We start from the raw sequence: 12137 nt of genomic DNA, 5'->3' as shown, positions 1-12137 counted from the left end.
CTGGAGGAAACACCTCAGCTCTTCAAGGTACTTTGTCAGTTAGTTGAGAGAAAGGATCTCATTCCTGCCCAAGGAGAATGGGCTGTTAGAAAAGGATGGTTGCTGCTGCTGCTGCTAAGTCGCTTCAGTTGTGTCTGATTCTGTGTGACTCGGTAGATGGAAGTCCACCAGGCTCCCCCGTCCCTGGGATTCTCCAGGTGAGAACACTGGAGTGGGATGCCATTTCCTTCTCCAATGCATGAAAGTGAAAAGTGAAAGTGAAGTCACTCAGTCATGTCCGACTCTTAGCGACCCCACGGACTGCAGCCTACCAGGCTCCTCCATCCATGGGATTTTCCAGGCAAGAGTACTGGAGTGGGGTGCCATTGCCTTCTCCAAAAGGAAGGTTGCTGCTGCTTCTGCTAAGTCACTTCAGTCGTGTCTGACTCTGTGCGATCCCATAGACGGCAGCCCACCAGGCTCCCCCGTCCCTGGGATTCTCCAGGCAAGAACACTGGAGTGGGTTGCCATTTCCTTCTCCAATGGATGAAAGGGAAAAGGGAAAGTGAAGTCGCTCAGTCATATCCGACTCTTAGCGACCCCATGGACTGCAGCCTACTAGACTCCTCCATTCATGGGATTTTCCAGGCAAGAGTACTGGAGTGGGTTGCCAGTGCCTTCTCTGAAAAGGAAGGCTATTAAAAGGAAGGCTGCTGCTGCTGTTGCTAAGTCACTTCAATCGTGTCCGACTCTGTGTGACCCCATAAACGGAAGCCCACCAGGCTCCCCCATCCCTGGGATTCTATGTTCCCTTAAATAGTAATTAGGGACAGGGAAGGAGCTCAGAGGTGGGTGATGATGACCTATATGACGATCACCTGGGAAAGGAAAAGAACAAAGCAACTTCTGATTTATTGCTCTGAGTTGGAAAGGTCTTCCAGCAATTCAAAAAAGAGGACAAGAACATTCAGTCTCTACTATAAAAACTGGAATGGAAAAATCAAATTATTCCCCAAGCTTATGATGATGATAATCAATAATAATTATTACAATCATACTTATTTAATAATAATTATTACAGTCATACTTATTTAATAATATATATTTGTGTACTACCTATCTCCAAAAGGAATCTGAGCCAGTTTACATTAAGAAGCACAGATACAATAAAATATAACCCTTTAAACTGTAATAAAAAGACTTGGCAAAAGAAGAGGAGGAAGGGGAGGAAGATAACTTAAAATGAACAAAGGCACTACAAATGAGAACAAAGCCTGAGGTTCCTGGCAACTAAAGCAAAGAAAACACAAATGAATTGAGTAGTTCTCATTGTAAGAAAGAGCACACCAGTTAATAAGACGATGCTAACTCTGGAAGATTTGGCTTTGTTGGATTTTGTGTATAAGGGACATGGAATATCATAATGGATAAAGGCAATATTAAAAATTTGTGCTACTTTTGATTATTTTTTATATCTGCCTTTCTTAAAATCTGTATAATATCCTTATTCTATAAAGGCAATTTTTAGAAGTAGGGATATAAGTAAATTTCATGATATTCTTTAATAAATAAAGTTCAGAAAGTTTTGCAAAATGAATGATGGGTGTATTCCTAGAATATCCTCATCATCAGTTGGCTTGGTCACCAAGCCCTCTTTTATATGGGGCTGGAATGTATTTTAATTAATCTAGACTTTAGCACAGATATGCTAGTCATCCACTGCCTTCTCGAGATGTTCAGACAGTAGCAGAAGCTTTTTAAGCTCCATTTTCCTCAGAAATAATGCAATCTTTTTGAAAATGTCTTGATTTCCATATAAGTAAGGACTGCTACAATAAAATAAAATCCAGTGAAAACAGTCTTACACCTGAATGAGACTTTTTGTCCAGATGAAGATCCAAAGGAGGGCAAGGTTCAGGGCTGATCAATCCAGTCGTTTCATAACTTAATGACATCATCACTTATTTCTGTTATTCAGTTTGTCAGCTGCACGATCAGTTTCATCCTAAGTCTGGATCATCTGGGGCTGTCTTATTCATATCTAGCAAGAGAGAGGAGATCTCCAGAGGTTCCAGAAATCTCTCTTTATGAGTCTTTGATCTGAAATGTATTAGATGCTCATGTCTGAACCAATAATGGTACCAAGGGAGAGGTATTTGTGGATCAGTTTAGCCCTGAGACCCCAGTCCGAGTCCTAGAGCCAGGGGTGGATTCAGCATCTGGCAACATAGGTGAGATGATCAGGAGAGGTGTGATACCTCAAATAAAATCATGGTATGAACCAAGAGAGGATCTTAGGGAAACAGTCACAAAGCCCAGTAGAGCATCCAGCACCTGGAAATTTCAACTCATGACTTGAAAACAAAAAAGTGGGAAGATTTTTAAAAATGAGTTTCTATTCTATTATTATTATTATAGCATTAATTGAATCTATTATACTTTTCATTAAAAGTTCATTTTTCCTTTACATTTTTACATGCTTAACACTTTAAAAATATTTAAATGTAGTGATAACAGGGAAACAATTTTGCATTCTGCTTTTATTAGCATTTCAATGGCTGTATCATACTCTATTAAGTGTCTCAATGATATAATTTACTTAACTATTGCCTGTCTGTAGGACATTTAGGTTGTTTGTAATTTTTTGATATTGTGAATAACCCAGGTAACAATTTTATGCATGTGATTTTTCCCCTTCTTTGGGACTCATCTATGTCAGAATGTGATTCTTGATACAGATTTATATACATTTTCCATTTATACCAAAATGAAGAAATTTGAAGTTTCTTTTAAGGTGTTGCTGTTTTGAGTTTACCAACTGCTTTCATAATTTGCCTCCTGAGTCAAATGTCAAACTCTTCAAATAGTTTTCTTATAAGGACACCTTATAAACCTGTACCATCCTAATCATTTGTGTTGACTTTTGGAAGGAGAGCCAGGGTCCATTATCAGAAAGATGTTGAATAGCAGTGTGATAGATTAGTATAATGCAGAGCAATGGCTAAATTCATGGTCCTTGGAGTAAGTCAGACTTGAGTTTGAATCCGAATTCTACATACTTCCTGTCTGATTTTGGATGTTATTTAATAACATTTTGAATTTCTGTTGTCTGCATAAAATATAGATAGTTCCTACTTTATGAGGTTTTTTTTTTTTTCAGGATTATGGGAGACAATGTATGCAAAGCCTGGTGAATAATGAGTCAGTAAAGGCGATTATTGTTATTATTCAGCAACTGGGAATTTGATCTGAAGCCAAAGTTAAGAGATATGATATAGTGTATAGGAGAACTTAGTATCTATCCAAGAGGGAAAAAGAATCAGGGTCTCTATACTGGATGGCCACCTGGCCTCTGAATCCCTTTCATAGCATTCTCATGCAGTCATTGTCCAAAATCTGAAAATTTCCAGGAATGAGGCCCTCACTACACCAGAAAGGTGGTTTAGCACTGACATTTGACATACTGACATAAATTCGAATTCCTTCCCATTGATTGTCTTTCTTTGCCCTAGTGTTATCTTTTGAAACATATGAAGCTGTTCCACTCCTTCACTGGATCTTAAAGGAAGGAACTGGAAAGGCCAGCCACTGCCCATTGCAGAAACCCCCTCAATGTGATCCTCAGCATGTGGTCCTTTGCTGACACTGTCAGGGGTGAAATGCATGTTTGTGAAGTGGCCTATTTCTTAATAGGAAGCATGCATGGTTTGGAAGTTCTGCCATTTATGGAACTTAAGTTTTCCCTTCTATAACTTCTACCTCGGATATAGTGCCATCCTTGACTCCTGGCTCCCTTCGGTTATTTACCCTGGGCAAGTGACTCCAGCCCTCTGAGGGTAGAAAATAGGGGAAATAATAGCACCTAATACATTGGGTTGTTGTAGGATTAAATGAAACAGTCACATCAAGCATTTAACATAGAGCATATAATAGGTATTCTGAGTATCAGTGGGCATTTGACTAGGTGAAACCATTTTTCTCAGAATACATAGTCTTTAGTGTCTTGGATAATAATCAGAGATGTTATGCCTCCTTCATAAAGGGTTGAGAACCAGTTCAGAGCAATACTAATTCTGAGGGGTAATTTAGAATTGGAGAAGAGAAAAAGATAGCCGTGAATACCACCTAGTGGCCTTCTAGAGGTATAACAATTTAATCAACAATGTCAGGTGGCGTGGTGGTAAAGGAATCCGCTTGCCAATGCAGGAGATGCCAGAAATGCAAGTTTGATCCCTGGGTCGGAAGATCCCTTGGAGAAGGAAATGGTAACCGACTCCAGTATTCTTTCCAGGAAAATTCCATGGACAAAGGAGCGTGGCGGGCTACAGTCCAGGGGGGTTGCAGAGTCAGATATGACTGAGCACAGCACAGCAGCAGTATTTAGGAAAAGTTCAGCTCACTGACCATCAGTTCTAACTGTGGTAGGCTCTCAGCAAACAGAAGAGTTTGATTTCCAACCCGTTTTCCAGATTGAGATGAGTTGAGTCTGAGTCCTCCAGATACTAAGGAAGGGTAATCACATTTTATTTAGAGAAAAGTCAAGTCATCTCTTGGAATTAGTAGAATGGAATGGGGAAATGTGAAATAATAATGCTTTCTTTTTGCTGATTTCTCCCTGGAAATGAATGATGTTGCTTGTGCCTAATCTGAGACCACTCATTGGCCTCTATTTCCTCCCAAATTGTGAGTGAACTTCAGTCCATCCCAGGGCACTCCCTTTCCAGATGGGGTACTGGAAGAAAACAGGTTCCAAGATTTGAAAATGAAAATTCTTAAAAGGAGTTGCTCACAAGAGGCTGACAAATCCTACTTTAATTTTTAAAAACTTTAATTACAGATATACAGAAAAGTTACAAGGATAATAGAAAGAGTTCTTTATATGTATTTCACCCAAATGTCTCAAATGTGAATATTTTACTGTGGTTGCTTTTCCTTTATCACTCTCTTTTCGTCCCCCTTCACACACACACACACACACACACACAAATCTATTTGAGAGCAAATTGCAGACATAATGCCCTGCTATTCCTCAAAATAAGGAAATGACCAAAGTCAGGAAATTATCAATGATCCAGTACTATTATCTAATGAATACACTTTATTACAGTCTCACCAGTTATTCTACTAATAGCCTTTATAGAAAAAGGAAAAATTATGACCCAGAATATAATCCTAACTAGATGTTCATATTGTATTTCATTTTCATGATTCTTTAGTCTCTCTTAATCTTTAGAAGATTTAAATACTTTAAAAGTATTTTAGGACAATTTCTTTGTTTTTCATGACCTGTCTTAAAAAATTGACATATTATAAAAATTTTACAGAATTATAGAAATATTAAAGAGTTTCATATTGATAAACATAAATAATAAATTAGTGAGGAAGTAGGAAAAGCTCTTCCTGAAGAGAATGCCAACTAATAAATACAGAAGGAATGATAGAATGAGCCAATCACAGCTTGACAACAAACAAGAATAATAATAATTAGGCAAAAGTCATCAATGGGTGTTAAAACTTGCAGGTGAAAAATTGATGAATAAAGGATATTTGCATAGTTTTAAAGTATTTTCCCAGAAAATATGTGTTAATTACAAAGAGAAAAATAATATTTGTATATTGAAGAAAGCTGGAAGATACCATCTTAACAAGGGATCAAAGCTAGTATCACCAGTAATATGCAGTTAGACAATTTGTGCCTCCTGATATTATGCACTGAAAAGAACAGCCTCACTCTGGTATTCCTGCCCAAAAATGCATAACCTGAATTTAAACACAAGGAAACACCAGACAAATCTCATTTGAGGGGCAATCTGTAAAGTAAATAGCTTATACTCTTCAAATTCTGCCCGTTAACCAGAAAACCTGTAATTTCCCTTTACAGTCCTACTTTGGTCTAGATTTGTGTGTCAAGGTGGTCAAGGGGGATCTGGTTCTTCAGGACAAAGGCCAGATTTTATTTTGATCTTGGAACTCTCTAAATCCCTCTCTCAGAACAGCTGTGCCCAGCAGATTGCACCAGGGCCAAAGGTGCCATGCCTACCTCCTACTCCCACGGCTGCAGAGTCACTGAAGGTCCAAGACACACATCTCCATGGCAAGGCATTTGACTGTGGCTTTGGCATACTCGAGTTTGGAGGCATTTTTCCAAGGGCATTAATATAGGACAAATAAAGGGAAGCACTACCTGATGCAGAATGTAGAAATTTTTTGGCTCTGGGGAGTAAAAACTAGGAAGTTAAGCTGGCTCAGAAAGAGAAACGTGACTATTTAGAATGACAATGTCAAGAGACAGTTACAGTGGAGTTTAGTCTTTCTGAGGTGAGTTGGGAAGAGAGGAGGAGAGCTATAACTACAACTTTCCCCTAATTCCCTGGTTTCCCCAATGCCACTGTCAGCCCCTTAGCCAACTCTAGAGGTGTAGATCCCATCCAGGTAGCATCTTTGACCTCAGGCAGTGGCTATCTTCTCTCCTTCGGATAATGGTGAAGGAAACAGTGTTCAGGACACAGCCTCTTGGGTTGGTTTCTAGTGACCTACGGAATGACAAGCTCCAGTGCCTATTACTACACCAAAGTGATGTCTGAGCTCTTCTTACGTACCCCCTCGGACACTGGAATCTCCTTCCAGGCCATCAGCAGCATGGAGGACTTCTGGGATGTGAGTATGAGATCTCCTCTACACCTCCCCTCTTCTTCACAGTGGCCTAAAGCCTAAGGCCATGGGCCAGGTTTCAGGGCTGTCAAATGGTAGATAAAGCCATATCCAGAGACCAGGGCATTCCAGGATCAGGCTGAGTCATGGGGCCAGGCAAGAATTAATGGGTCAGACTAGACAGAGTTCTGGTAGTGATAGGTTAGAGATCGGGATGATAATTAGTGTCAAGTCAGTGCTTAAACTAGTATTGAGAATCAGAGGTAAAGCAGAACTTCAAAATGTATTTTAAGTAAAGAGTAAGGCCACATCAGGCTAAGATTTGGCCAGAACTCATGGGTAGGCTGAAGAGCCCAACAGAAGCAGACTGGAGACAAGCTGGAGGGGATCAGTGAGTATGGGAAAAGGGAATTCTAAGGGTAGGAGTCAGGAGAATCTGGGTCAGGTTCAACCCAGTTTGTGCTCTAGTTTGCCCAGGGCCCATTACTGGACAGCTTGTATTGGACCAAATGGTACAACAACCAGAGCCTGGGCCATGGCTCCCACTCCTTCATCTACTATGAGAACCTGCTGCTGGGGGTTCCGAGGCTGCGGCAGCTGCGGGTCCGCAATGACTCCTGCGTGGTGCATGAGGACTTCCGCGAGGACATTCTGAGCTGCTACGATGTCTACTCCCCAGAAAAGGAAGAGCAACTCCCCTTTGGGCCCCTCAATGGCACAGCGTGAGTGAGTCCCCCAGCCAGTGTCACAAGGCTTGCCCCTCTGAGCCTGATGTCATCCCAGGTTTGGGAACCATTTCCATTCAGACTTAAAGAACCTTGGGGGTACTTGGTGGGGAGGTGAGAGGCATCTCTGTGAGACCCATCTGTGACTGTTTGGAGACCCTGGCCTGGGTCATTGAGGAACACAGAAGGTATGGTAGCAGACAGAGCCACAGCCTTCAGAGTTGTTTTCACACACAGGTCCCTGTCACAGCTGCCCTACTCTGGAGGCAGTCTTGCCAGAGGAAGCATTCTTTCTTGCCCAAAAGTCCCTCCTGGGTATGGAGAATGGATGCACACAGGTCATGGCTGGAAGAGTCTGACCCTTAGAGCTAATAGGGGAAGGCAGCAAGGGGCCAAGGATGGATGAGGAATTAGGGAAGAAAGGGGAAAGGGTGAATAGGACAGGAAAGAAGGGGAAGGAAAGAAGTGTTCAGGGAGGAAAGTTTGTGGACAGAACAGAGAATCATGGGGCTAAGTAGCCAGGTGCACAACCGCAAGAGAAGAAAGGGTCTTTTCTGGGCTACGTGCTTTCCTCATGGGGACTACTCAGGCTGGAGTCAAAAGAGGACTTGGGTTTATTATCTGTAGACTCGGGTGACATTGTAAAATATCAGGAGATTGACATTTGAACTTCACTTCAGCCACTAACTAGCTGAATTATGTCAGACATCTGAGTCTTAGTTTTATCCTCTGTAAAATGTGGATAATATTTTTCCTTCCTTCTCAAATAGTTACGTTAAACAAGATAATATATGTACAATGTATATGTGATATGTACAGGTAATATATATGAAACTACAAAGCCCAGACAGTTATAAAATGCTGCCATTGCCTTGGGAGACCAGCTTCTGGGCCTGGCTCAGACTTCTCCACTCAGATGGCTTCTTCTGTGACAGATGGACCTACCACTCGCAGGATGAGCTGGGGGGCTCCTCTCACTGGGGCCAGCTCACAAGCTACAGTGGAGGTGGCTACTACCTGGACCTTCCAGGATCTCGACAGGCCTGTGCAGAGACACTCAGGGACCTTCAGGAGGGCTTATGGCTGGACAGGGGCACTCGGGTGGTCTTCATCGACTTCTCAGTCTACAATGCTAACATCAATCTTTTCTGTGTTCTGAGGTGGGTTCCCTTCCCCTGCCTTCCCTCTGTCATCCATGGCTCCTGGTTCACTTCTCCTCTGCTGGAGACCCTTCCTTTAAACGTGTTCCCCATGGTGGGGGAGGGGAGAGGATGGGAGGAACTGTCCCAGAACAGGCCCCACCAGACATCCCCCTCCTCCCACAGACTGGTGGTGGAGTTTCCAGCTACAGGAGGTGCCATCCCATCCTGGCAAATCCGCACGGTTAAGCTGATCCGCTATGTCAGCAACTGGGACTTCTTTATCGTTGGCTGTGAAATTGCCTTCTGCATCTTCATCTTCTACTACGTAGTGGAGGAGATCCTAGAGCTCCGCATCCACGGGCTTCGTTACCTCAGCAGCATCTGGAACATTCTGGACCTGGTGGTCATCTTGGTGAGGGACAGATGTCTTAGACTTGGGACACCTGGGGTGGTGCAGGGAGGTCTATCCTGAGAGGGACTCCCAGTTCTTCCTTCTGGTGTCCCAAGTCCTTGGGACTTCTGGTCAAATCGCTGTGTAACAGCTCCCTAAGCCAGAAACTGATGTGCCCCAGGCTCAGCCCTGGAAGAATCCTGTCTCCATGGTTCCTCTCCCTCCAGCCTGTGATCCTGGCCCTGCTTCTTTTTTGTACCTGACATTATGTTCCTCTTCTGTCTCTCCCCCTCATGACCTGTCCCCTTGAAACTCCTGCCTTTTCTCTTCTATTAAAATTTTCTGCCTCTTCATCTTCCTCTCCTTCCTATTAACAGGACACATGCATTTCTGATCAAGGCTGGAAAAAGGTGGGGGAAATAAAATTGCTTGGCTCCATCTCTCCATGGTCCTTTACAACCTACATATTTACCACTGGCCTCACAGCCTTCTCTTGGACTTTAAGATGTTCCCCCAATCATCCTATCCAGTTCCATTTGAACCTAAGATAGTCAACCATTCAGCAGGGAAAGAGGTGTTTTCCCCCCTACCTGTCTTACCCACCCCAGGTCTCCCCTGGGACTTCATGGTTGAACTTCCCTTGAGATTCTCTTGACTCTCTGACACTCCCCAACCCCCGTTGTGACAGCTCTCCATTATGGCTGTGGGCTTCCACATATTCCGAACCCTCGAGGTGAATCGGCTGATGGGGAAGCTTCTACAGCAGCCAAACACGTATGCTGACTTTGAGTTCCTCGCCTTCTGGCAGACACAGTACAACAACATGAATGCCGTCAACCTCTTCTTTGCCTGGATCAAGGTACCTTGGGGCTCCGCACCCTCAGCAGCACCTCAGGGCATGCATTCTCCCTTCCCTAGGACTTGTCTCATTTTCCTTGTCTGGTTTTGGCAACTCCTGTGGCCTCCCTAGGCCCCCGGAGTGGACTGTTTCAGGCTTTTCTCTTTCTTCCCTAATTGCTTGGTGCAACATGGCCCTTTCAGATATTCAAGTACATCAGCTTCAACAAGACCATGACCCAGCTCTCCTCCACGCTGGCCCGCTGTGCCAAGGACATCCTGGGCTTTGCCGTCATGTTCTTCATTGTGTTTTTCGCCTATGCCCAGCTGGGCTACCTGCTTTTCGGGACCCAAGTGGAAAACTTTAGCACTTTCGTCAAGTGCATGTGTGTGTCCTTCCTCCTTCCCTCCTCCCTGGCCCCTCGCCCTGTGGCTCTAGGGGTGTGTGTATCCTTGGGGAATTTGGGTGGATGTGGATGTGGGTGTCTCTGTGCTTAAAGCATCTGGATGAGTCCCCAGAAGCCCTCGTGTGTGTGCTCAGCATCTCTGACCCTGTTCTGTCTGCATCAGATTGGGTCAGGGGTCTGAGTTCACTGAGGAGCAGTAGGGAGGGAAGTGGGATGGCGTCAAGGTTATGGCTGGGCTCAGGGTGAAGCCCAGGCCATGGTGTCTCAGCTTCACGCAGTTCCGGATCATCCTCGGGGACTTTGACTACAACGCTATTGACAACGCCAACCGCATCCTGGGACCTGTTTACTTTGTCACCTATGTCTTCTTCGTCTTCTTCGTGCTCCTGGTGAGGGTCCCACTGAGGGATGGGGATTTGGGAATATGAGGAGTGGAGATGTGAATGGCCTGCAGGGTGGGGTTTTGCCTCCCCCCCACCCATGTTCTATACTAATAATTATGGTGGGTTTCTCAAACCAAGGATGGAGAGGTGGGGGGTGAAGAGAACCTCTGCATTTTCTGAAGGTTGGCCAGTGTGTGGTCAGCACAGTTAGGCAGTTTGCAGAGTATAAAGGAATCTGTAGGCTCCCTCCCTAAAATCAAACCCTTGTCCTCCAAGGATGGAAAGAGAAGGAAGGCTACCTCATGGGGAGAAGGGCCTGCCCTTGGAAGCTTTTCTGCCTATTTTCTAAGATCCCCCCTTTCCCCTGGGGCTCTCTGGCTCTTTCTACTACCATTGTTTTGTATTTGCGCTCTCTCCCTGCCAACCATAAAAGATCTGTGTTTGATTTTTGTTAGAAAAGCCAGCAGGTTTCTTTAGTTGCTTGGTGGACGGGGATACAGATATGGATTTGGGGATAGACAGTAAAGAGAGTACAATTTTACTCTCACCTTGGAAAGTTTCTGGCTTCAGTGAGAAGCAGACTCTTCCATGAGGGGGGCCTGTGGCATATGTTGGGGTATCTTCGTGGCCAGGTTCCTGCAGCAGCATGAGGGGGCATGACCCCACCCCCACCCCCATAACAGAATCGTGCTGAAAGGCTGGGCTCTGGGGACCCTGAGATGTGGGGATTAGTGGGCTGCAGAGATGGGGCTGGAAGTATCGGCCTTTTTAGAACACATGTTGGGACATTCATAGGGTCCATGGGCTTGATGCTGTCAGTGGATCTGGAAGTGAGGACTCTGGTCCCTGCTTTCTCCTCCAGAACATGTTCCTGGCCATCATCAATGACACATACTCAGAGGTCAAGGAAGAGCTGGCTGGACAAAAGGATGAGCTACAGCTTTCAGACCTCCTGAAACAGGTGACCACTCAGTCTCCTTGAGCCGCACATGTGCATCAGGGCCCAGGTCAAGACTCAGTGTCCTGGTCTGTGCCTGATGGGTGAGGGGCCTGTGCTCTCGTGTGCCTTCAGCTTATCCCTGGGACCTGTCACCCTGTGAGTGCAGGTGGGGATAAGAGATGAGGAGGAGGTTGCAGGCGGGAACCAGGCCCGATTCCTTTCCTTGTTCAGGGCTACAACAAGACCCTACGGAGGCTGCGTCTGAGGAAGGAGCAGGTTTCAGATGTGCAGAAGGTCCTGCAGGCTGGGGAGCAGGAGATCCAGTTCGAGGACTTCAACAACACCTTGAGGGAGTGAGCAAGCAGAGATCCAACCTTCCCTGACATTGATCTATAAGTCCTTGACCCTCAAGCATATGCCCTTTGCCTATAACCGTCCGATCTTGGCCCATGGGCCTCTGACCTTGTTTTATAGGCCTTTGACCTTGGCTTATAGGTCTCTTATCCTGACCTTCAGAACTGTGCCCTGGGTTTAAAGGACTCTGATCGTGTTCTATTCTGGACCTTGTTGAACAACCCTTAGCAGTAGTGTAATACCATGATTTCCTAATCATTGTATACATCCCTCACTCTCACAAAACTCTGAGCTTAATTCTATGCTCCCTCACAAACACAGGATTATT

General features: G+C 44.6%; 1 protein-coding gene across 2 annotated transcripts in view; it reads left to right on the top strand.

Moving 5' to 3' along the window:
• The window catches only part of PKD2L1 (polycystin 2 like 1, transient receptor potential cation channel), a 48427-nt gene that overhangs the window by 32673 nt on the left and 3617 nt on the right, over window positions 1-12137 (top strand). For both annotated transcript variants that reach the window (XM_055424876.2, XM_055424882.2), the window contains 9 exons: window positions 6509-6636; window positions 7099-7352; window positions 8291-8515; window positions 8681-8909; window positions 9577-9747; window positions 9930-10111; window positions 10401-10521; window positions 11378-11476; window positions 11687-11808. In XM_055424876.2, coding sequence (XP_055280851.2) covers window positions 6509-6636; window positions 7099-7352; window positions 8291-8515; window positions 8681-8909; window positions 9577-9747; window positions 9930-10111; window positions 10401-10521; window positions 11378-11476; window positions 11687-11808 — 1531 coding nt within the window. The remainder of the gene's footprint in view (window positions 1-6508; window positions 6637-7098; window positions 7353-8290; window positions 8516-8680; window positions 8910-9576; window positions 9748-9929; window positions 10112-10400; window positions 10522-11377; window positions 11477-11686; window positions 11809-12137) is intronic.

Source organism: Moschus berezovskii, chromosome 12 (assembly GCF_049115385.1).
Source record: "Moschus berezovskii isolate FMDL1 chromosome 12, NW_MosBer_1.0, whole genome shotgun sequence".
Lineage (NCBI taxonomy): Eukaryota > Metazoa > Chordata > Mammalia > Artiodactyla > Moschidae > Moschus > Moschus berezovskii.
This window is presented reverse-complemented; position numbering and strand designations above follow the sequence as displayed.